We start from the raw sequence: 26,207 nt of genomic DNA, 5'->3' as shown, positions 1-26,207 counted from the left end.
CTTCCTGGACGCAAGGTTCGGTCTAACTGACACAGAAATCTCACAATCATAATGTCCGCAGAATTCGCCATCGAAAGCTGGATCACCAGCACCAGGGACGACGAATGCACAATCATTGTGCGCTCTCCTGGGGCTGTTTTTTTTTATCTTGGATGGATACCTTTGGAGTTGGAGGCAGCGCCAGTTCTTCTTGCAGACTTCTATGAGTCGCTCAAGATATTGAAGTCCCCTACCGAATATGACAACGCAGAGGATGACGTTGATACCGACGTCTACGACGCGAAGAATGCAGAGGCAGAGAAACTAGCCAAACCTTTTCACGAGGTTATTTCATCGCTCGCCCCAAACCCACCAAAGCCGCCATTCACACTGCATCAATGGCTCAACCCTGAATGATTCCTATTGATTGCCACTGTCGATAAAACCAACAATAAGGTTCAGGCAAGGAGGGATTTCAAAAAATCCATATATGCCTCCCGGAGAATATCGGCAATCGAGGTGTTGGCAAAGTCTTGAGTTGGACAAATGGGTGCCAAATTGGTACTCATCGCACGATGTACAAATCATTCCATCTACCGAGGCCGACGAAAATCCGCTTTGATCTCTTCCTTCCAAAGTGGCAGTTCGAGGCAACATGATCTGCTATTTTAAGGGGTTTGAGCACGGATTTCCTGCCTTTTTCCCGTGAGCTCAAAGCATTTTCCAAGATTTCCTACGCTCTAGCAACCGGCCGAATCCCATTGGATACGCGCATCTGTCGTCTGCACGGTGTGGTGTGCGACGGTAACACTTCTGGCCGAGAACGCATCGTTGGTTTGTTGTTGGTGTACATCGAGCCCAAGATCACCACCGCACCGAGCACTTTGATGAACGTCGTACGGACGGTCAACCAGGAAACTCGTCAACGCTGGGCCAAAGAGCTGACAACAACCGTCCAGACCCTTCACAATGTAGGAATACAATGGGGAGATGCCAAACCTGAAAACATCCTGGTTGAAAAAATAATGACGTGTGGCCAATCGACTTTAATGGTGGCTACACTCGCACTTGGGTTAGTAGCGAGAACTGTGAAAAGGAAGAAGGCGACCTGGAGGGTTTGAAGAATATTCAAACTTGGCATTGTGGTTTTGAAGCCAACGGTATAGAATCTTGATAGTAGTTCCTCGGTGTCTAGATTGCTGAGCAATTTGTCTAGAGTGCTTTGTTGCCCACTGAACAGAATGGCAACAAATTACAAGGGTGTTGACGAAGCCTTGTGTTATTTTCCTCGTGTAATCTTGAATATAAGCCTATTTTTGACAACAATAGCGTGCTTTGTCGAAGCAACCTGGACGAGATATGGTCACCAGCTGCTGTGATTCCACGAAAGGGTAGTGAGTTGACAAAGCTGGCAGTTCTTCGGGTTGCTGGATCTGATGCTTAGGAAACCACTAGGGCTAACTGTGTCTGAAATGCTCGTCATTCCTCCATCGTGTCTCTCTCTCTCTCTACCGAAAGCTTTAATCGATTCTCTGGCAGTCGAATTTTGTACGCGGATCTCTCGTGGTGGGATGCGGAGGAGGAAAGCTTAGTTGGCGACCGCAATGCCACCTCACCCACGCATTTAAGCAAATGGGGCGTCTACATCAAAGTGTGACACAGGGTGGTGCTCGTTGAGGGCAGTAATCTCTCTTTTATACCGCAAGGTCGGATTTCTTTATTCAATGCTATCCGGCAGTGTTTGTTACACGCCAGCGCTCGCGCCAACTGCAGTCCAAATTTATGATTTACCACCATCTTTTTTTTCAACGAAGCTACCCGGAAGAACCTACAGGAAATGGTTGAAGATACGGAGGATGCGGTTGGACCGGCTGGTCCGTGAACTAGGCACCCCGCCTCAGGAATGCGGGCTTCTCCGTGCCAAAAAAAGAAAAAGAAAACGGAAGAATTAAAGGGAGCCGACGACTCGCGCAAATCGCCGGGCAACAAGGTGTCTAGGCAAAGATTACGGGCGGAAAAATGAGAGTCAAACTTCAGTTCGGCGGAGCAACCACCGGACTACGCCCATATCGACCAAAGTCACTCAAGAGGGGCAGCATCCGTCTCATCAAACGGAGGGGGTCACAGCGAAGCCTTCCAAGGCAGCGCACCTCCTACGGCGCAAAGATTATATAGCTTCCAGGTAGAAGCGCCGGTAAACACCGGCGGAGCTTTAGTAACGGGGGGCTTTGGTTTGTAAGAAATCACGCTTTAATCGCAATGATGCAGCAACGATTTTATAGAATTACAGACGCTGACGATTTACAGTATCTCCCATTCGCCGAGGTGGACGTACTCGAGTTTGTCAAAAGTGTGTCTAAACACTAGTGTTCCTATACCGCTCGGGGATTTAAATATACTTTCCAACCTTAATGTTAAGCTTATATTTCTGCATTAGATGACTATTTTAAGGGGTCCCACCAGGCAAAACTTCCAAGGAATAAGAAATGGGCTAATTCCCCCATACAACCAAGAGGAGGCCGCTTCCCGGAATTAAGCAACACACGGGCTTGTGTGGGAAGAAATGGTGTTCTCAGTTAACCATTTCATCGTCAATAAAAATATACAGGATGACGACAGGACATTTGAGACGCCATCGATGGGAGAATAACGTCATGAAAGGTGCTTACAGCAAGTATTAATCAGATGCTTTGCTAAAAACCGACTTACCACATCCTAATCGCAGTAATGACGAAAAAAAAGAAATACTAAAACATTAGGCGCCCGATAGGCCTCCCTCCGCGCATGACGATTTGGCGTTGGATGGCTTTTAGGCAACTGGTATTGAAGTCATGTAAGTAGAGGTATACACGCGATGGGTGGGGATCCGGGTTTGGGATTTGATGCAACCGCACCAACCAGTTACATTGTGGGACTGTGGCTCAACACCGCTGTAGAGTTTCCAATACTGCATCTTCTCGGCGATAATAATGTCAGGCGTGCTGGCAACAGAAGGGCAGTGGAGTAATTGTGCAGGTGTGCATCCCATCTTTATCGGCAGACGGCGTAAGGACACAAACTTCTGCTGAATAAAAATATTGACAAAAGTAGAATTGGATATTTTGTTGAAGCTTAACCCTCGATGAAGCTATCTGGAGAACGTCGAAAAGATATGGACAACATTTGGCTTCATGCACCGAAAAGTTCGCATCTAGCCATGACATCCGCGACGGGCCCAAAGTCCACCAGGACGCCTTTATCCAAAATGGCAACCTTGTCGTACGCAGCCACTGCCTCCAGTCGATGCATGACGGAAACAACAGTCGCGTGCTGTAGTCTCGCGGCCATGACAGATTCCAAGTGGACTTCGGTTTGCCGATCCAGGCTGGAGGAAGTTGCCCAGTTAGTATACAACATTCATCTTTGTCCCGCACTGGAAACAAAGGTACGGTAGGGTAGGTACTCACTTGCTAGTTGCCTCGTCGAGAAGGATAATCCCACCAGACCCTGCCGGCTGGCTTTGCCATTGCAGCAGGAGTCTCGCAATGGCCAACAGCTGGGTCTCACCGGCTGAAAGCTTGGAATCCGCCCGCTTAGCTCCCAAACCACCCGAATTTTCAACCACCTCCCATACACGGCATTCCCGGAGCATCTCCTCCATGACCTGATCCGAGATATCGCCGCTTGGGTCGAGCTCTTGACGGAAGGTCGATGTCGGCTCGAAGAAGCTGTCCTGGGAAACAACCGTGAACCGACGACGCAAGACAGAAATCGGCAAGGTGGATGTGTCCATGTCATCTAAGCGGATGCTACCAGCAGGTACGTGGAGCATCCCCAGCAGAGCAAGGAGTAGCGTAGATTTGCCCGAGCCCGTACGTCCGCACACGGCAACCCGCTCGCCTGGCTGGATACCAAGGGTAATGCCGCTAAGTCCCCAGTTGCCATCGCATCCCTCTTCATCGTAGGTGGCCCAGACATTCTCGAAGCTGATCTGGCCTGCGCCAGGCCAGTTGTCTGGCAAATCCGTGGTTGCCGGTTCCTCACGTTCTCGTGGGGTATCCTGCTCAAATGCGCAGACGCGGGCGATGGCTCCAAGCGATGTTTCGAGTGACGTCCAAGAAACGATAAAGTTGGTCAGCGTCTCGCCAAGGGTGGTTGTGTTTAGGAGCGCAACGCCTACAGCCGCGGCAGCGACTTGTTCTCGCAGCCCGATAGCAACGCCAGCGATGGCAATAGCCAGTCCAGCCACCACGAGGTTCAGTACAAGTTGAAGCCATCTTTGGACCATGTAGAGAAGGTAAAATGGTTCCTGTGAACGATCCAGTTTCTCGTCGAATTTTCCTCGCATGGGGCCCAGCCAGCCGTTGGCGCGGATGACGGAAAGTCCAGCCGCGGTCTCGCCGAATTTGGTGTGCAAGTCTGCTTTCCAGCCAAGGTCCAACAGACGCAACTGCTTGGACGATCGAAGATAAACTTTCTGGATGAGATACAACGCGCCAAACACCACCGGAAGTATGGCAAGTGCTTCTTTGGAGACCACAACGACCAGGACCAGCTGGAAAATGGATACGAACATCTCTGAGCAGGTGTTGAAGAGATCAAGAGGGAGGCGAGTGTCGACAAACATCAGATCCTGGTTGAAACGGTTTAGGAGGCTGCCGGTGTCGACGCGGCTGATGAATCCAAACGGTGCCAGGAGGACTGTCCGAAGAAGGCTGGCATGCAGGGCAGAAGCTGACTGGGGCACTACCCAAAACATTAGATGACTGAAGGATATGGTTAGCAAGTACCTAAAGCTTTGTGGGAAGATAAGGTAGTCCTTGGACTCACAGCAGGGAGAAGCACAACATCAGAAGTGGGAGTACCTCTAGCAACGCGAGGATGCCTATCCAGTAGCTGTTGCCGTACGTATCGCCTTCTTTCATTGCGGTGGACCACCATTGGACCCAAAGATCTGCGAATAGACGAATAAGTAAGTTGTGTGAGTATAAATAGCTGGATAGTCCAAAATAAATTGGTGTTTTACAATGTAATGGATATCACATACCTGGCATTTTGAGGGTTATCGCACAGCCAATCATCAACAACAAGAAAACCCCAGCATTCCTGAAGCCCATGGCACGTGCATATCTCAAGTAAACTTGTTTATCCGAGACAGGAGTCCCCACGCCTTGGTCTCCATTGTTGGCGTTCTGCGTAACAGAGGCAGTACCCGGATCTGGTGCCGTCGACGTCTCCTCATTGTTGCTTGCGTCCGTGGCTGTGTCTTTCGCATCAGAGTCTTCATATTTGGCCACTTCCCCATTGGCGACCGGCTTCCGCACGGGGACTGGTGTGAGCATCCCGTCGACGTTGATCTCGTACACCTCGTCGGCTAGATTTGCTATAGATGCTAAAGTTATACGTACAGTTTATTATTGTCAGTAGATATACTCTATGCAATATGGCAAACTTGGCTTGACTTACAGTCGTGAGTGGTAAATAAAACTGTTGTTCCCAGTCTTCGCAACAGCCCCTCGGATCCGAGAAGCCGTCTTGCTATATGATGTTTCGTAGTACGATCCAATGCGCTAAACACATCGTCTAACAAAACAATTTCCTTGCGAGCAGCTATCGCTCTCGCTAGCGCCTATATTGGAAAAAAAACGTAGTCAGATGGGGGATACTTCTTAATTGTATAAATGAGACAAACTTACCAAACGTTGCTTTTGACCTCCACTGAGACGACTGCCGCCGCTACCAATCCGGCCTGCTCTGTAGTCGGGTAAGCTGGTCAAGTCATCCAAGCAACATGCGTCAATGACATCTGCAAGCCATTTTGTATCTCCCGCTCCAAATTGGGTCCACGTATGCTCCGCCGATACATTCTCCAACCAGGGCAATTGGCTACAATACGCAACCTTGTCGAGCGGGATATGAATGGAGCCCGATACGTGACCACCCTCTCCGATAGTGGACTTTAGCAATAGTGACTTGCCCGACCCGGTCTTGCCGACAAGAGCAACAAATGAACCTTTTTGTATTCGCAGATTGATGTCTCTGAGCAAAGGCTGCTCGTCTGGAGACCAACCGATCGAAGCGTTACGGATGGATAACGCAGTCTCTTCAATCTCCGACAACTGGAGATGTGCATTCTTGGTTTCTTCATCACATGTCGTGATTATTTCCGGCTTGTGTTTGATAACAAGAGGTTTCTCCGGGGTCTCGAGAAAGGCGTGAATGCGCTTAAAGCAACCTTGAGCAGAACCGAGAGCCGGCATAGCTTGGAACAAGTGGACTAACGGAGAACCAAGAAGCGAGATGAGGACAAGAGAAGAGAACATCGTGGCCGAGTCGAGATTTTCATCGTCGCCATTGACGCCAATGTAAGCTGCGAAGACGAGCAATGGTGAGAGTGTTATGGTGCTGTAAGCTGTTGTTCAATAAAGATGGGTCAGTAAACAAATGTCCGAGGAAAGGATTGACGGTTTTGAAAGCTGGTTACTAACACAGGACAACAGATCCGGTGACCAGGGCACGGAATGGGCGTGCTGCTTGTATCTCTAATCGTCTCAGCTCGTTTACCACTCGGCTAACTCTTGTTTCCGCCCCACGCATTTTGACAGCTTTTAGGGAATCGCAAAGCCGTTTTGTAGCATCGATCCGCTGCTCCATTGCCTTCAACCATTTTCCCTGCTGGAGGCTCATTTTGGTGGCAACGAAAGATGAGGTCACGCCGCAAGCTTTCAGGGGACAAGCCATTAGCACCATTTCATTCCATCATAACCCCAGCCCCCCAGGATCCAACACAAAGTATTCAGACAGGATTACTCACCTAGAGCCAGACCGAGCATGGCCACGGAAGAGACACCCATGACTCTTTGTAAAAGGTACGTTGCTAGGGCGGTTTCCAGCACGCCTGCCCACATCTCGTGAACGTAGACGAGGCCGCCAACAATACGTTGAACATCTGAAATCATGAGTGTGGTTGCCTTCGCTTCGATGCTACTATCTTCGCCTAGTCGCAGTACCTTTTCGAAGATGGACACAACCAAGCCTCCACGGATAATTGACACTGATTTATAGGTATGACGCCAATACCAGCTGTTCGAAACCTAGGAGGAAAGTTAGCGAAACGACCAAAGCAAACAAAAAAAAAAGTCAAAAGAAAATGGGGGTTCAAATTACAGCTATGCCAATGTAAACAAAAGCGTAGGCGCCAAGAAGCCCGTATCCGTGGCTAGCTGGCCTGTCACGCCCATTTTCCAGATACTCTAGCAGAGCAGTGATGAGGAACGACTGCGAGAAAGTGAAACCTGTCACTGCCAGTCGTGGGATCACTGGCGCAAGCGCGTATAATCCCAAGGATGTAAATGCCTGGAGGGCAAAGCTATTGGCGGAAGAGGCTGTCAATTATTAGAGGAGTTGCGGGCCGATGGATGCTTTATCAGACGCAAACACAAGGTCCTTACCGATGTGACCGTGGGTCATCTTATTGAACTGAGAACGTATGTTTTTAACATATAGTGGGCTGCTGATCATTCCAAGATCTGCTGGAGTGAAAGCTCGCCTGTATCCAGTGAGGAACAGGCTGTTCAACCAAAGGAAAAGGGTTTGGCTGGTCGGTCCTGCCAAGTCCTCTGATGCTGTTGTGCAGGAATCCGAGCCATAGCGGATGGACTTCTTCTGCTCTTCCAGGATCAAAAGCACGAGTTTGATGCAACAGTTGGAGGCTGTGATAGAAGCAGCAACAGTTTGGTTGTTCAGGTAATAGGTCCTTGCGCGGGTGGCTTCTGTCAAGGTAAAGATGAACAAATAGGCGAAAATGATGGACGATGGGCGAATTGATTTCCTGTGCTCGATTGTAGAGAGAAGGAACAGAGCGCATGTCGCTGCCAGTCCAAGAGCCGCCGAAGGGATAGCTGCGGCGGTTTCCAGATCTTGAATGCGGCATCGTTGGATCAAAATGGTGAGTTGCAGTGCGAATGAAACAAGATTGACGCCCTGCGCTAGTTAATTACTCCCCTGCTTTACCTAGTAATTAGTTCATCAGAAGAGCTACTCACGATCTTAGAATGGTACAGCCAGTTTAGGCTTGCAATAGCAGGCCTGCGCGCCAAAACTACAAGTCTGGCTGCTGCTAAAATGATCAGTAATGATGACGGTAAGATGCCGAGTACGGTGTCCTGAAAAAGAAGCGTGAAGTCGAAATCAGAACGGCATCCCTGAACGGCAGGTCCGAAGACGCGGTCCGCTTCGGTAGAACATGCCATCTTGAACACCGAAGGGTTAGGATGGTGATCTTTTGGCTTCTGGATACATGTAGAGTCCTGAGTGATTGCACAGGCGAAAAGCTTGAAGTAGGTAGCGATGAAAGAAACCAGTGCCAGACAGGAAACTTTAGACAGCAACCTGGAACATATCAATAACCAATTGCCTCGGGGCACTCAAGGTTTATCTTGCAGGTGCCATCCGTGTGTTGTAGATTGTTGTAATTAGCTGTTCGCTGGATTTGTGGCTCCGCCGATAGTGACCCTTGTGCTGTCATTGGCGCTGTAGTACAAGCTTCACAGTGGCCTAGGCAGCGGACCCGGCTCCCCGGAAGACAATGAAGGATGTTTGTAGTCTTGTCCGTAAACCCTGGTTCGTACCCCACAATGTGTTGGGCGCTAAACAAAAAGGACCTTGCAGGGTCTATACTACCATCCCCATTTGGCAAGTTTGCCATACTACATTTGGGTTTTTGTGGAAACCTTGGCCTGATAAGCAGCATCAGATGCTCACCATGCAGCATCAGCTTATTTGACAGGCAAAGGCTTTTACCACGGAGATATTGTGGGGATTAGACGATCGTGTCGATAACCTACATGCTGGATGAAAGACAAGCAAGACAAGAAAGACAAGCTTCCATGCCCAGCTTTTATTGGCATTTTTCGACAAACTGCAGAAGAGGCTGCACGATTGCATTTTCTCACCACAGTCGTCAAGCTTTTTATAACTTGTGTTGGAGTTGTTGGTTTTGCTTCTCAATATGTTTCATCAATCAGGTGCTTTTTACTTGTACGTCAAAGTGGCATGTCTTTTTCTCTTTTTAAACACTCGTCAAGTACCTTGGATTGCTGTAACCGTTGTTCGAATACTAACTTTATTAATACAGCCTGGTTAGAACTACCTCTCAGGCTAATATGGCTATCTTCGTTCTTCTCGATGATTGGGGGCGGTAGCACCGTTACCGGTGCCGTATCCATGTTAATCATTACCGATGCCTCGCCTCAAAATACCGATGAGCGATATAGGTTCCCGAGGTCACAAAATACAAATTACTCTGCATTTATCAGCGCTTAACTTCACAGAATATCAGGTGAAACATATTCTTCTATGCTCAAGCTGCTCGTATTGTCGCGGAGCTCGTTGGGCCCGTGATAGGCTTAGCTTTGATGGCAAACAATCTTTGGCTGTCCCTCCTGCTAGGACTAGGTGAGAATGTCGACAAAAACTGGTTTACAAACTTTGACTAACTTTGCAGTTTGTGCAATAACTATATCACTGGGACTCCAGCACGCGGATGTCGGTTTGCCTGGCGTTTCCGGCTTTTCACGGGTCGCGGCTGCGCGTAGATAAATGTTATGACACATTTATACAGAGACCTGATCTTAGTGATCACGGTACTCATCCTCCGCGGCTTGGTTGATTGACTTATGGAACAACCTCTCCACGTTAGCAAGAGTTGTTTTCAGCTCGCGGCTCGGGGTTAATCCTATAGTATACGTATAGTTCCAAATGCTTCTTTGAATGTCGCTTGTTTTGTGCACGAAAAAAAGAAGAAGAAAAAGATTGCTAATATTAGAACGGGACCTATAGGCTATCGCCAAGAATACAAGCCGCTTGCAAGCACACTTCCAGAAGCCCCACTAGTTTTGCTTGTATGGGGGCTCAATAACAGCTCTGGAGGCCGATAAGCACAGTTCCATCAGTCACACCTCTTCCTTGACGATCTAAACTTCGCAGTCATGACATGCCTTCACGTCGGGGGCTGGATATTACAGATGACAAGTTGGGATATGACCAACTGAATCTGGGCTTTCTACTGGACCATGGTAGTATGAACATTGATCAACAGTTACCTCCCACGAATCGTTGGTGTTGAATTGCTGGAGCCAATAGAATTTGGTTTAGAGACATTATTGAATAAACAACCCAAATCTGACTAGAGTGGATGCGACAATCAGCGCAAATGACTACGTGCTTGTCTAAGATCTTGTGCTAGCTAGAAGACTGCCAGTCTGTTGACCGCCGCAATACAGTCAGCAGTAAACCAACCATCTTCTTTCCAACACCACTCGTAGACTTTCTATACATGCCCTATAGGGGGTTGTTGCCTTACTGTGTACCTAGGTATTAACTCGATCGAGTGACTTTTTTTACGGCAACCTATGCGCTATATAGGAATGCTTGGGGCAGCAGTGACTCTGGCTAATATACGACCGTCCTCGCTTATTTAATATCTCTACTCATTCGCAGCTAGCCTCCTCATGGCGGTCCCGAAGACGTTTCCATTTGGCTTGAACATCCGGCAACTCGGCTATATTAGCTGTGCGTTTCACAGATTCTTTAACTTCGATCTTGATATAAGCTTATAAAATGGTGATTAGGTTGTATTTCTGTACTACGTAGTACACTTGCTAGTTTGATAGCTTATATGACAACGGGTTTGAACTGCACAAATCAGACTGCGCCTCCACCTCGCTGAGCCCCCGCTGAGCCCCTGGCCCGGCCTTGCCGAAAGAAACCACGACCTGATGACGTCGATCACAATGACGACATCAATCTCCAGACCGGGCGTGGAATTCAAAGGAGCGGCAAGCCATATACATGCAACATCCAACGTAAGAAAAAAATGAGAAGAAGGAAAGGAAAGACGAAGCCTGTGATTTTCGCAAACAAGTCTCATTCATTCCCATCTCCTCGCAGCTGCTTTTGCGCTGCGCAAATTGTCAATGGCCAAATATCCCGGCAACAAAATGCGCGCCCTAAAGCCCATGAGGGAACGGCTGACGGCGCCCTGGGACATGCGCGTTAACGAAAAAGACATGGAAAAGCTGACCACCGGGTTAGAATCTGTCAATATGGACCAGCAATGGAACGTGCTGGTGGAAAATCCCGATAAGAACGATAGTTCCACCATTTCTATCCATTTTATACGAAGCTGGACCGGGAACGACATTTATATCCTTCATCTCGATAATCTAAACCAACAAGGACAAAGTCACCCCGAGAGAGGCACCAAAGTCCGTGACTCCGTGGTATTACATGGGAAGGGAACAAAAACGGCGTACGCATCGACGCCGAACAGGCACAAAAGGAGGTTGTGCTTTTGGCCAGGAATTTGTTAGATTGCGAATTCGACGAACTTCCGCAGTACGACTCTGATGAAGTTTATAACCACCCTGCTTATTCTTTTTAAGCGGAAGGAAAAGCCGCCGAGCTAATCTGTACTTGAGAACGCGTGAGGAAACTTTTTTTCAACAGAATTTGCGGTAGTTTCGCTTTAATGTACAGAGATCTCTGGTGCTGCCCTGCTTATTTTAGTTGAAATAGAGCCCTTTACAGATGTGCAGGTAAACTTTGGAGGTTCAGTGTCACATCCACGTCTTCTACTTGGTAACACTAGCTCATGTAAGCTTAAGGCATTCCAAAACCCGTCGCGGGCGCCCACGGGGGCCCATGGGCCAAAAAATACCGTAACCCACGGGCCCCCGTCTTATTTGCACGTTGTGGGGCATGTATCTTAACACTAACTTTAGTCCAATAAATACAAACTCCACAGTGAAAGAAACCGCGGGCTCGTGGGCTGTTGGCCCACGGGCTTTTCAAATAAGGTTTCGGGCCCCCATGGGCGGGTTTTGGAATGCCTTATGTAAGCTTACTCTGGTGGTATTGGTAAAAACTTGACCTTCTGTACAGTGTTCCAGCGGCGTGGGCCTTGTAGACTTTGCATACCAACTAAACATACGGTAATAAGGGGATAGAGTTTTTCGCCTAATATCATAGTAAGTCTGGTAGCTCAGCTTATTCACTGTATATGCCACTCTGTCCCGGTTATCGATCTGCTATCTTCGGATGTAGTAATGAGAATTTCCGGCTTGATATCAGCAAGCACAGCAGAATGGAAACTTTCCAGTGTCAGCGTAGTGGGGAATGACCTAGCCGTTCGGTTCTGCCGGCGGACCGCTGCCCTCTTGTGACTTTAACCATAACCATATCGGTGTCAGTCATCTTACTTTAAACGCAGTTGTCGGCTGTCAGCTAACTTGGTGTACCCGAAAGTGTTTATATAAAAAAAACAAAGGTTGAAATATATAAAAGGCTTCAATGATGGACTTGTTTGTCTTTGTACTTATCCAGCAGCTTCATCCTCATCCAACAGCTTCATCCTTCCTCGCATCTTAACAACCCTTTGTAACCACTTTACTCTACTATCAATTCAACTACATCAAGTACATCTCTTTACCGTTGGTTTACCACCTTATCAAATCTTCTCAGCACCTTGTGCTTTTCTCAAACAGAACGAAAACTCGAGAGAATGTATATTCTTTCGTGCCACAGCTCTATTATGCCTGCTTCAGGCAGTGCTAACCATCTCCGCTCCTATCCCTGGGACTTCGCCCACTACAAGCCCAAAGAAAAACAAAAGCCAGCTCAAGTGAGCCGAACGCCGGTGCACTTGACACTGTCCTTTTTAGAGGTGATAGGAAGGAGCCGGTGGAGGCCCTACTTAATGAAGGGAAACCGTTGCTTCCAGCTGGCTCGACTCACCCTCAAGGGCCAGTATACAAAAAAAAACGAAGTCTGACACGGTGAAGGCGCACGCGTTGGGGAAACTTGGGCGAAATAATGATCAGAGCCCTTATAAATCATCCTCGCGCAGGAAAGGAGTAGCCACGGAGTTCGTGAATAAGGACCCAAACACCCAGCAGCCAGTTGGAGCCCTTGTTACCATCGACAAGAAACTGAGACCATGAACGCTAATCAAGCGTTTAAGAAGGATAACCAGAGGAACCCGTTTGGAGACCAGCATGAGACTACCATATTGGGTAAGGTGAAGGCGGATGTCGTTCCAGCTGCTAAGTTTTTCAACGGCGATGGGACGGCTACAACTAAGAAAAATACCAAATTCTATGACCCGAACGGGCCTAGCAGCAGCAGAAAATAAGGAGAAAAGACCTAGATTGCAGTTTGAGATTTGGCTAGCCACTTTCAAACACACAACACACATACACACACATATATCAGATATATATACATGGACTTAGATATATAAAATCAAATAGATTTCTTTAGAAGATATGAACATTTATGCGTTACCTTTTTATCCGTTTTCATCTTCGAGCATACGTGCTTTATACGTTCTCATAGTCCTTTCAAATCATTATTACTGTCAGAGCCGTGCTTAGTGTGGCATTAGAGCAGAAACTTTTCATTACGAGACCTGTTTCAAGAACAAGGCTGAAAAGATGACAACTTATTGAGACTTCACCGAGGTGACTAGCCTCCTGCCTGATTCATATTCGCATTGATAGCACGACACAACTGGATACTTCTATCTTTTCATCGTTACATTAAAGCACGGCGTTGAGGTTTATTTTGGTAGTACTTTCATGAAGTACTTTTATCAAGAACATGGTTCAGCTTAGGGTACAAAAAGTAATCATACAAGGGCTCAAATCTACTCCTAGTCTAGCACTTGGTTTCCATTCATACGGACATTGACCAGTCGGTACCCACCCACCTCGGGAGCCTAGGCTCAAGAGTTCTTACCTAACCTCCGATTGAAATCCAGGCGCAGTATATCTAGGGAGATAGCCCTTCCTAGTCTGCCCGAATGAGGTCTAGCCCAGTTAACACGAGATTTTTGCAGGACAAGTCAGAGACTATCCTGACTTTGAACCTCAGTTAGGTTTTACTTGATGCCAGTATTGGCACCAGAGCCTATAATGTAGGGGGGGTTATGAAAACATAGCGCGGTTTCCAGGAAAGCATGGGCCAGCCCGTTCGACACCATTCAACCTTGAACCGCCTGACCTACGGCGAAATATTCCCCAGGACCAAGCCGAAAAAAGATTCGTCAATTGATGCGTCAAGATCCACAAAGCTTCAACGCCATGATTGGTGCCTGTTGAGAAGAGGCGTTGTAGAAACAGGATTGCCTGATCTAGTGGTCCTTGCAAGATCAGAGGACGGCCGTCTAAGCCAGCCCGGATGGAATCCAATATCTTTCAATGGAACGGGGTTTTCCGCGGGTTAAACTGGAAGAACTCAAGTAAAACGGAACAAGCTTTGGCTTTTTGAAGTCCTCATTCTCATGCCGGCAAGGAGAGTTAACTTTGTTTATATATCAAGCTTACCGGACCCAAATTCAATGAGCTATACGACAAGGCTACATCGCAGATGGATAGAGCACGTCTCGTGCGAACGGTACCGCACATGCACACCTCCGGGCATCAGCACGGTAACTAAAACTTATCTTGCACAACAGAAATGAAGCCTGCAACCAACGTACCATAGATAATGTTCCCAATTAAATGGACAATCAGGTTACCGAAAAGTGTATGTTGAATGCGGACAAGCATAAGCCAGATATGAGCCAGCAGTCGGGGCAGCGACAATTATGATGAAACATCCTCCCGAGCCTCAAAAGTCTTCAGCGACTCAAACGACTGACTCTAGAATACCGGCGAGCCGATCTCCCAGTCTCAAAGATTTCAAGCCTTTCATGCAACGCAAAATCGTACAGAACTTTGCTGAGAGACTTCGCCCCGTTGCTCCCTCCAGACCATTTGCGGCTTTTTTTTTCTGGTTTGCAAGCTGCCTAGATATAAACCTAGTCAGCAGTCTCAGCACACATTTAGTTGAGAGCCATACGGACTAGGTGCTCTAATAACCATTTATTCGAGATGAGATGTTGTAAAGGAATTTTGATTTATTTTCCTGGCCACTACTTTTGCTCACAAATGCCCAGATAGGAAAAATATATGAGATTGACCCTTCCAACTTGATAGGGTTCATTGATGATTGATCTGTTCATCTTGCATGAATTTCAATAACTTACTTGGTATGTTTATTTCTGATGCTATGGGTGAAGCTGAAGAGTTCTAGACTTCTCCCATCTCCAATCCTCCATATCTTGTACCGCAGGTTGTGTTTCTAGCTAACAAAGTGACCCTAGTGCGATATAACTTTCAATTTCGGCTGCAGTCCCCAAGGGTTGCAAACTTGCCGGGGCAGTGTAACCAGGTTTAAAGCCGGCGACGCAAAGCGAATATTTGGCTGCACCATGGTAGTGTAGTGGATTCGCAATCCATACCAAAAGCAGGTTCGTGTCGAATATCCGGATTCTGGCTAGTTTATGTCGTATTGGTAGTAATAGCCACCATTGTTCCAACAATTTCTAAGCCTGAGCACAGTCGTGACTTTTGTTGTTAGGTGCTTTCCGCTGCTTTTGGACTATTTAAAGATTATTAACTTGTGTTTTTTTTCCAAAGGGATGATATAAGTCTTACGCTCAAAGTCCTGATCATCTGAATAACATATGTCCCACTGGGTAGAATACTGGCAGAAATTGCTATGTCTGCACTGTTCAATATTCATCTCCTAAAATAAATAATATTAAAACTGTCCGTTGAGTTTTGAGAATTTGGGGGGTCTTACTCTGCATGGAAGACCACTTGTGAACTGATTTAAAGAGTACTTGTCTTGGAGAGAGCGGGCTTGAAGATTTTTGGCAGGAAGGAAAACACCAGAGCTTGCTAAAGCCCCGGTAATGAAAAAAGCAAAGGCTTGCATGTAAAAGTAACGCATATTGTTTTTCTCAAATAAATAAAAAAGAGCGATTTGAAGATAATAACAGGTAAAAGTACCAAGTATAGTCCGGAAAGTAATCTTTGGAAATATATTGTAAAACTAAGACAAAGTACAGTGATAGTTCGTTCACGCCGTTAAATACCTGTTAAACATTGTATTATTTGTAAACTAAAATCCCGGGTTACATTCTCAAATTGGCTTAGCGTTGCTAAAATTAAACAGGCCGTATAAGCAAAGATTTTTGCTTGACTAATTGTCTTTTTAAAATAGAAGGCTTAAATTAAATTTCTTATACGAGCATTGTTAATCGCCAGAATTAGCATATTTGTACACTTTATTCTCGCAGCATTTAATGGATTGTTGCATTGCTTATAAATAAAGCCGCACCTAGTTTAACTACCAGCCACCCTGTTAGCATTACAATTTCAGAAAATATCTATCATATTTAGAAAGGGACAGCTGAACAAATATAATAATTGGGACCGGACAAAGTGTTTTTTTTAATAACAGTGACTGCAAATCCTCTTGGATTTATTGGTTTATTAATATAGTGTTTTGGGCAGGTTTACCAGGTTAATTACTATAAACTGTATTATATCGTAATATTTTGTTATTCAAATTTGTCAACCGCAATACCTTTGAATACTCCCACATAGTCATTTTTTTTGCACTAGCCCCGAGTTCGCCAGAGCAAGCCTCGAACTAAGCCGCTCGAACCGTCATTTGTATAGCAAATCTTCAAAACCTGGGCAGGTGTTACGATCAAGGTATCGGGGTAACCTGTTCTTATGGTAAAGTACAGTGGGTTGAAGCAACTGAGCGTTTGACTGGGTAACTGGGGTTCTCAATAACTGGGGGTGAAATTATAATCGTTCTCAAGTAAGTATTGAGGTTAACTAGAGTTTGATTGCTGCTAAGCAATCCTAAAATCGAATTTATTTATATGGTAATAAACGTGATTTATATAGACTATATTCCAAATGTGATCTTTTTTGATCTGTTTAATTTGTAATTTTCAACTAAAATTTTACAAATTATAAAGATCCATTCCTTTGGCCGTTACGTAAAATTACGTAAAATTTCGTAGCCTTGCCCTTAAATAATCGTTATTTTGCCGGTCGGTATTTTTTTTGGGCGAGTATCGTTAAAAGGGGTATGACCCCACCTGGCCTTTTTGGTACCGGTCCAATTATTTGGTCGTAATATCAGGTTTCCTTTCCTTTGGCCAAATTTTTTTGGCCTTTAAATAGTTTATACTCCCCTAATCCTTATTTTTGGTTTCGTTTTTTTTTTGCTAATTTTCTTTTTTTTTACGCCATATTTAATCGCGTCGTTAAATTAAAATTTGGTCGTTCGTCGACGGAATGTCGCTACGCTTTTTTTGCGTTTTTTTTTTCCTTATTCCGTAGACATGCTTTTTTGTTTTTATTGTAAATCGCGCGGTATAGTACGTTGCGTTGTTTCGCCGTAAGACTTTTTTCGTTATATTAAATGTTTTCGTATCAATCGGTTTGGTTACGACGTATTGGGGGTATTTAACGCCCAATTACGTAATATCGGTCGGCAATATTCGAAACTGGATACGGAAATCGAAGTTTTGGAAAAGGATATTTTGGCGGAATAGCAGAAGATTTAGGAAAAGCAATTGAAATTATTTCGTTTACGGAAATAAAAAAAATTGTAGTTTGAAAAAATAATGCGAATTATATTTCGCGGAATTAATAATTTGGAGGAATTGGATTGGGTGGAGCGTAAAAAGGTAAAATAAAAGGAGCGTCGGCGATCGGCCGAAATCTTTCCTAAAATGTCCCTGGAATCGTTTTTTCCGGATTCCAATTTTATCTGGGATTCGATTTTCCCGATAGGTTTTTTAAATCTTTCGTTATTAGATAAGATAAATGTTTTTACGTAATATTCCGTTGGTTAATTATTTTCTAATATTTCCTGTTTTATATTATATATTAATAATTTTTTTGTAAATTCGTTTGGTAGTATGGTTTCGAATTCTGGTCGGTTTTTAATTTTTGGGAATGGTAGGTAGTGTTTTTTTAGGTCGTCCTCTTTTTTTTGGCTAATTTGCTCGCAGATCCAATTCCTGATAATATTGGCGGAGCGGTTTCTAGTAATTCTAAAGGTGGTTAAAGGGTTTCCAAATGTTTTTTTTATGCCTATAATTTTCCCATTTAATAAGGTATTTTGTTTTGCCGTGGTTTCGTCTATGGTCGAATATTCGTTTAACGTCGTAGGTTTATTTTACGTCGATTTCGATCGTTTTTTGTATGTTAGTACCGTATAGTGCCGGCTCCAATAGTAATACGTAAAATGTGGGGTAAATTCTTATGGTATTTGGTAATAATAATCTATAATTAGTATCGCTAATTTTTTTACTAATTTTAAAAGGTCTAAACTTCTTAAAATCGAATTTGCTATTAGGTTTTTATATTTTAATATTACGTCGAATAAGGTAGACGTTATTTCTTTTTTCGAAGGATGGTCCCTTTATCCGATATTAATTGGCGTATTTTATCATTTTTTTTCGTACGAACTTTAATTTTTATTGGAATTTTTCGTATAATTATCGTAATTCGCTCGCTTATTTATCGGCTCGCGGTACCGTAATCGTGGTTTTTGGTTTTCCATACGCTGTAAGGTTAAATCCATAATTGGCATAAAATGGGGTTGTTTTAATATTTTCGTTTTTTAAACTATTATAGGCGAATTATATTGTAGGTAATAATCGTACCCAATTATTTTATTTATAATTTATATAGTACTTTAAATACTATTTTAATATTTAATTGGCTCGTTTTATTTGTCCGTTTATTTGGGGATAAAACGCTATTAATAGCTTGTAATTTGTTCCGAATTATTCTATTAAAAATTTCCAGAATTTTAATGTAAAAAGCTTGTTTTTATCCGTAACGATGTTTTTTGGAAATCCGTAATTGCTAACAATTATTCGTAGAAATGTATAGGCGATTTTTTCGGCGTTGCTACTTTTTTTATATGGTAGGAAATAGGCGTATTTAGTAAATTTATCCATTATAATTAATATGCTATTATATTTCGTTTTTGTAAATAGTTCTTCCGAAAGTGGTAATTTAACGATAAAATTCATTATAATAGTTTGCCAGGCCTTGTTGGGGGCTGGTAAAGGTTGCAATAATCCGTAAGGTTTATATTTTGCGAATTTGTTTTTGGTACAAAGTTCGCAATCTTTAATAGTTTTTCGTATTTTTTATCGTATTTTTTGGAAATTATGGTATTGTTTTAGCCGTTTCCATATTTTGGAAATTCTTTGGTATCCGTAGGCTTTATTTCCGTAAATCTTCCGTATTTCTTCTGGCGTAATTACCGTATTTATTATTATCAGGTTTCGGTGCGCTGGTAAAAGGTTTCCGTTTTCGTCTATCGTAAAAATAACCCGCGTTTCCTTTGGTATTATGTTTTCGTGGTTTGGTTTCCGGCTAAAGGCGTTAACCCTGCCGTTTTTTATTCCTTTTCGGTAAATAATTTTAAAATGGAATTCTAACAGGAATTTTAACCATTTAATTTGTCGTTTATTTAACATTTTGCTAATGGTAAAATGGGTTAGGTTTTTATGGTCCGTATAAATTAACACTTCGTGTTTAATTCCAGATAATTGTGGTTTCCATTTTTCGAATATTCGAATAATGGCTATAAATTTTTTATTATGGATTTGGTAGTTTAATTTTGGTCCGTGCAATTTTTGAAAAAAGAAGGCATAAGGGTGTAACCGTCCTTTTTCGTTTCGCTGTCCGAATTGTCCTCCGATCGTATAGTCCGATACGTCGGTCTCGATTTCGAAAAGTTGCGTTGGGTTTGGTATCCTTAGGATAGGTTTTTTAATTATTGCGTTTCGTAGCTTTTCGAATGCCTGTTGTGTTTGTTCCGTCCACCGGAACTTTAAATCTTTTTTTGTTATATTGGTAAATGGGGTAACGATCGCACCATATCCTTTAATAAATTTTTTATAAAAGTTTACAAATCCGAAAAATGCCCGAACGTCCTTTACGTTTTGTGGTCGGGGCTATTCTTTTACGGTTTATATTTTCGAAATTTTTATCCTAATACGTCCAGGAACGATGGTATATTCTAAAAAATTAATTTGTTTGCTGTAGAAAATGCATTTTTCGGGCTTAATTAAAAGTTTAACGTTTTGTAATTTTTGTAAAATTGTATGGACGTATTGTTTGTATTCGTCTAATATTTTGGAAAAAATAAGGATGTTGTCCAGGTAAATAATAATAAAAATGTTTAGGTATTTCCTAAAAATATGGTTAATTATGGTTTGGAAGGTTGTTGGGGCGTTGGTAAAGCCGAAAGGCATTACGAAGTATTCGAAATATCTACGCCTGGTACGAAATGTTATTTTCCACTTTTCGCTTTCTTTTATACGGATTAAATTGTATGTTTTTTTAAGGTTTAATATTGTAAACTATTGTGTTTGGTAAAGCATATTTCGGAATTCTCTTATTAATGGGAGTGGGTAGCAATTTTTTATGGTAATATCGTTTAATTGTTTGTAATCTACGTATAATCGTAATTTTCCGTTCTTTTTTGGTACGAAAAGGATAGGGTATTCTGCTAACGTTGTCGATAGTCTGATATATCCTTTTTTGAGGTTTTTTTCTAGGTATTGGTCGAATGTTTTCATTTGTATGGGGTTTAAACCGTATATTTTGTAAAATTTGGGTTATATTCCTTCTTTTAATAGTATTTTGTAGTCGAATGGATTGTGTTCCGGTAGTCCCGTTTCGAATTTTGGGTTAAATAATCGTTCGTATATTCGGTATTCGTTTGGTATATTATTGGTTTGTTTTTATTTTGGTATTATATAATTGGATCGGTTCTGGTTTGTGGATAATCGCTTTTTTTCCGATGTTGGTTCCGGGGTTGGTTGTCTTTTTTGTAAGTACGCCATTTATTTTGGTCGGTTTATCCGTATTTTACGTTTTCTGTATAAACCTTTCCAGGCAGGAGGTCGTTTAATGATTAGGTATTTTTTCTATTGGATTTGGCCTATTGTCCAATTTATCCGGGGGTTATTTTTTTTAAACCAGGGGATTTCTAGGATTATATTTTTATCCCCTATTTCCGTAATATCCAAGGTAATTCGTTCCTTTCGTCCGTAGTTTTCCATCCAAAAATGTACGGTCTTTGTTTCGATAGTACCGTTTCCGTATAAAATTGCCTTTCCTTTTACGGTTTACAATTGGTATAGTTTTTTTTTTTATTGCTAAAATATCCGTCGTTTTTTTACGATTTTTGGGGATATATAATTGCCTTATATTCTATTGTCGAAAAATGCTCGTATGGGTTTACCATTAAATCGTATATTAAAAAATATATATTCGTGTTTTGCTACCGTATTTTGCGTAGCGTTTAGGGTTTTTATTTCCGTTCCTTTTTTCGCCGTCCGGTGCCCTATACCGTTTGGCTATCCTAATTTTTTAAATTGTTGGATTCGCGTTGTGGGTCCTTAATTTTCTTATTTCGGGGCGTATAGTTGCTTTTTACTTTAACCTGGTTAAATGGGTGTTTTGCTGGCATTGGTGTCCTGCGTACGTTCGTGGGTACCTGTTTATCTTTTATTTACGGGTCCCATACGACTTTAGTTATAAGTATAGGTACCTGGTATTGTTATTTTCGTATATACCAATTTTGGGCTTTGGTTAGTATATGGACTTTATATATACTGCAAATATATTCGTACTATAGGAAATTGGGCTAATGGCAATACGCCATAGGGTATTTGTCGTTAGGTGTAAAAATAACCGCTGGTTCGTTTCGGAATCTAATTTTAATTTCCCAATTAGGTAATTTCTGGATTGTATAGATTTCGTGGATTCCGGTTATTAGTCGTCGTCGTGGAAAAAAGTTGTGGTAAATCTTTTTGTTTAAATGGATTCCGCAATTATTTTTAATGCATTTTGCCCAAAAGACGTGGGTGTGTTCCGGGTATGCGGTGTTTAATTTGGGGTAGTTTCCAAATATCGGTATTATATATCTTGTAAGGTCCCGTTTCTGTTGGACTAAAGTGTAACCTGGAAATTGCACTAATTGGTCGTTTCGGTATAAATCGATTTGTTTTTTTTCGTATTTGTACGGGTCGTTGGCCCCTGCTACATTATATATACTTGGGATTACGTCTTTTTTATCGCTGGAACCTTTTCCAATATCGTCATTTAATTTTTCGGTTAATAGTTAATTTATTATTTTAATACGGTGGGTTTATTCCAATAGTTCCGTATCCGATTTTCCTAAAGCGTCCGAATCTGTAAGCTCGGGTAATTTGGCGTTTTATCGGTATAAATTAATTGGTTGCTTTGTCCCAATAAATATTCGATTTCTTACCGCTAAGGTTCGAATGCTTCGGGGTTTTTGCGGGTATTAGCCTACGTCGATTTTAAAACTATTATAGGTTATATAATTATCGTTATAATAGGTAGTCCAATTTATTATGCTGTATTGGTTAGGCTGTGTTTGATTATGGTTAGTGGTATTAAATCCTCGTGGTTTTTCGGTTTTGCCTCTAAAATCCGTGGTAAATCCTGAAGTGCCGTTATGGGCCTCGGGACAGTTTCGCGCGATATGTCCTGGTTTATTGCACTTAAAACATTTGCCACTTTTGGGGTTTTTGCGAAATTATCGGTGTTAAATTATATTTAGGTCCATAGGTCCGTTATATGTGCCGTACGCGGTGCTATATTAGCGAAACGGTTTGGGATATTAGTATTTGCGTCCTGTATTGGTTTGTCGCAAGGCTGGGCCCCATACGCTACGTTTTTCGCGTCGTTCCAATTTTCGCTCGTATAGTCGGTTATCGATTTTAACCGTTAATTCCACATATTTTGCTAATATATTGGGTCGTTTTTTTTTAACCAGTTCGTTTTTAACTTTTTTTTTAAATTCCGTATAAAAACGTGCTATTAGGGCCTTTTTACCCCATAGTAATTTGGCGGTAATTTGTCGAAATTTACTGGTATATTTGGATGCCGATTTAGTTTGGGTAAGGCGTACCAATTTACGTTTAACCGTACGTTCCTCGTTTAGATTACCGAATATTCCCCTAAGGCATTTTTCGAAATTGTTATAATTGTCGAAAATGCGGTTGGTCTTAATTTTACGGTTTTTTTCCTTATTATGGTCCAAATAATTTCGCAAGGTTGGTTCGAACCAGGCGAACGCGTCGTTTTTTAAAAGCGAGGTTGCGTAGGTAATTTTGTTTATATTGTTATCGAAATTATCTTCGTTAAAGTAAAAGTATACCCGGGTTTTTATAAGAAATTCCTGCAGGGTGCTTATGGTACTATCGTATGGTAATGGTAAAGGGTATTTAATATAATTTCTATTAGTTCGATTAGCTTATTCGGTTATTCGTTCCTGGAATTGTCGATTTTCGGTTTAAAACGTCGCGACTATTTGACGTAAGGCGTTAATATTGGCCGGAACGTTGGTAATAAAGGGGGTTTGAGGGGTGGTTTTGTTGGAAAATATTATTTCGGCGGTACTATTCGGTATATTTTAAGGTAAGGTACTAAATAGGAGTAATTAAAATGTTACGATTAAGGTATCGGGGTAACCTATTTTTATAATAAAGTATAGTGGGTTAAAACAATTGAACGTTTAATTGGGTAATTGGGGTTTTTAATAATTGGGGGTAAAATTATAATCGTTTTCAAATAAATATTGAGGTTAATTAAAGTTTAATTGCTGTTAAACAATCCTAAAATCGAATTTATTTATATGGTAATAAGCGTGATTTATATAGACTATGTTCCAAGTGTGATTTTTTTTAATTTGTTTAATTTGTGATTTTTAACTGAAATTTTACAGATTATAGAGATCCATTCCCTTGGCCGTTACGTAAGGTTACGTAAGATTTCGTGGCCTTGCTTTTAGGTAATCGTTATTCTGCCGGTCGGTATTTTTTCTGGGCGAGTGTCGTCAGGAGGGGTGTGACCCCACCTGGCCTCTCTGGTACCGGCCCAACTATCTGGTCGTAACAGCAGGCCGTATTGTTATAATAGAAAGATCGACGGATTAAATCTCCATTGCACCCTTTGCCGATTGTTTCTGTCTCCAACAATTGGCAATGAGCTGCGCACGGGGAAAAAGAGCCAAAAAAAAAAAAAAAAAAAAAAAAAAAAAAAAAAAAAAAAAAAAAAAAAAAAAAAAAAAAAAAAAAAAAAAAAATAGTGATGCGAATCGGTCAGAAAAAGAAGTTCATATGGCGATAGAGGAGAGTACACTGTCGCTTGGGCGTGTTCCCTTCCGTTGGAAATGGCCATCGCTAAAGGAATGCAGAAGCCATTACGCATATAAAAGTCAACTCAATTGACAAAGACCCTAAGCTCCTTAAACGGCAAATCCTCTGTTTTTCCCCTTTCGCAAGTGGTGGAAACACAAACGCCACTACGCCATCCACATTTTAGGCGGCACAGCCAATGAATCCAGATTCACCATCCTCCGTACACGCCCCCGTGACGTTGACGTACGACAGAACCGTACGACCCGTAGGATAACCTTTGTACAAATCACATCCACCATCTTCATCATTTCCTGAAAGGATGCACTAAAAACAATATTAATTATATAAAATCGTTTAATTGATTTTATTATTAAAGGGGACACTTACGCAGTACGAGTTTAAAGTCTGGTTCTTGCAAGTGAAGGTATCATCTGCAACGCCGTGATTGGCGCAACACCAATTTCCTGTTGTAGGTACGTCTAGCGGCGGACTGTTCTGGTGGTACCATGATCCCTTGGTTTTTATGGCGGTCACAACAGTGAAAAAATAAAAGATGGTAAAAGTAAGCATTTTCGCTATGAAAAATGTGGTTAAATCTTGAGAATATTCTGGAATAAATATGTAATCGGAATAAAATATGTGTTTAAATATTTCAAGTTCTTTTTACGATTTAACGCAGGTGTCGGTCATATTTATATTTTATTATAATATGTACTTACCTAATATTAGTAACATCCGTACAGCTTTAAATATATAATGTTCGATTTTCATATTCGTTCAAAACATATTTTGGGGATATTTTTAATATTGAGGTTTCACACGGTAAGTGGGCGTAAAATAGGGGCTAAATGTAATTTCCGGAGCGGCTCCTGTTAGTTTCACCCTTTAAAACACCCGAAAACAACCGATATACGGACAATCAATCATTAGTATCGTTCGAATTCTCGACAAGGGCGCAAATCCGTCTCTTTATTATGCAGGTAGCTACGGTAATGCGATTTTCGACATGGCTGCCATTCTTTCTCCGAACTAAATATAATGACGTGGACAACTGGACAAAGGAAGCCGAATGAGCTGCTGAGTTGTGTTACAAGGGGCAATCTCCCTCGGAATTTTGATCATCTTTTCGGAGTGGTTACATATCGAGTTTAGCTTGTCGCTTGATCTGCCCACGATATTCACCATGTGTTCATTGCTAGTTATTTCTTCTAATCTCTTTCTTTAAACTTTTGCGATGTTGACATTCTTGCCTACATTTTCAAGGATCATAACGTTCCCAAGGACGTAAAACATCCTTTCGCCAGTGATGCTTTTTTTTTTTTTTTTTTTTTTTTTTTTTTTTTTTTTTTTTTTTTTTTTTTTTTTTTTTTTTTTTTTTTTTTTTTTTTTGCGCAGGTGTCGTTACAAAGTGTCGCGCACATTGCAGTCTTTTCATACGGGCCCGTCGCCATGCACTTTCCATCGTATGCTCCTTCGATGCTCTCTCCATATTTTCTCCATGCTTACGGCACCTTCAAATACTACTGTGGTAGGGGTAAAGATCCCCTTCTTTGAATATTTAGCAGAATGCCGCGGAGTTTGTGTGTCTGTATCCCCAGTTTTATTTCTTCGCGAGGATAAAAAGAAATCCTACTGTTGTTGATAGGAATAGAAAAATCGCTGCGATCGGTAAGAACAATATAACAAAATAACGGTATTCTCATGTATGGTAATTGTCTATCTATAACTATCTACAATACTGCAGAGATCTGTTGAAATCTCGGCTACTTTTTCTGAGATCACTTGGGTCCACACGTAATCTACCCACTCGCATGTTTGCCCATGAACAAACAACTGTAGGTATTTGGAGCTCGCCGCGAGTAGTTGCGTTGGTTGAGGCTCACATATACAAGTATGGTAGTCCCGTAATATGGCTTAACTACTCTGATTTTGATAAAAATTAAATTTGCACCTTAGAACAGGAGCCATAATTACGGCTGCTGCCATGAGCCCAGGGAGAAATCTGCCAAGCCGTTGTGGCTACTAATTATATACGTTTTAAGAATTGAATTAAAAGTGAACGCCAATAATATAAATCCTTTTATAAAACGCACTTAAATCTCAGGATGGGATCAAAAGTATTTGGGATGTTTAA

General features: G+C 42.4%; 3 protein-coding genes across 3 annotated transcripts; 2 read left to right on the top strand and 1 right to left on the bottom strand.

Annotated features, from left to right (window-relative positions):
• Nucleotides 1–51: 51 nt before the first annotated feature.
• Nucleotides 52–396, top strand: PgNI_01263 (uncharacterized protein; the record flags this gene model as incomplete). Its single annotated transcript, XM_031121336.1, has 1 exon — nucleotides 52–396. One exon carries the CDS (start codon nucleotides 52–54, stop codon nucleotides 394–396), a length of 345 nt encoding a protein of 114 aa, XP_030988222.1.
• A 2,646-nt stretch (nucleotides 397–3,042) lies between these two features.
• PgNI_01262 (uncharacterized protein) lies at nucleotides 3,043–8,210 on the bottom strand (the record flags this gene model as incomplete). Its single annotated transcript, XM_031121335.1, has 11 exons — nucleotides 3,043–3,343; nucleotides 3,426–4,724; nucleotides 4,789–4,912; nucleotides 5,006–5,350; nucleotides 5,425–5,587; nucleotides 5,655–6,370; nucleotides 6,447–6,680; nucleotides 6,773–7,052; nucleotides 7,126–7,343; nucleotides 7,410–7,941; nucleotides 8,004–8,210. The coding sequence occupies 11 exons, from the start codon at nucleotides 8,208–8,210 to the stop codon at nucleotides 3,148–3,150; spliced, it is 4,314 nt and encodes a 1,437-aa protein (XP_030988221.1). The 3' UTR covers nucleotides 3,043–3,147.
• Nucleotides 8,211–10,809: 2,599 nt separating this feature from the next.
• On the top strand, nucleotides 10,810–11,330 carry PgNI_01261 (uncharacterized protein; the record flags this gene model as incomplete). The annotated part of the gene is made up of 2 exons (XM_031121334.1): nucleotides 10,810–10,823; nucleotides 10,883–11,330. The coding sequence occupies 2 exons, from the start codon at nucleotides 10,810–10,812 to the stop codon at nucleotides 11,328–11,330; spliced, it is 462 nt and encodes a 153-aa protein (XP_030988220.1).
• Between the last annotated feature and the right edge of the window lie 14,877 nt (nucleotides 11,331–26,207).

This window comes from Pyricularia grisea (assembly GCF_004355905.1).
Source record: "Pyricularia grisea strain NI907 chromosome Unknown Pyricularia_grisea_NI907_Scaffold_1, whole genome shotgun sequence".
NCBI classification, from domain to species: Eukaryota; Fungi; Ascomycota; class Sordariomycetes; order Magnaporthales; family Pyriculariaceae; genus Pyricularia; species Pyricularia grisea.
This window is presented reverse-complemented; position numbering and strand designations above follow the sequence as displayed.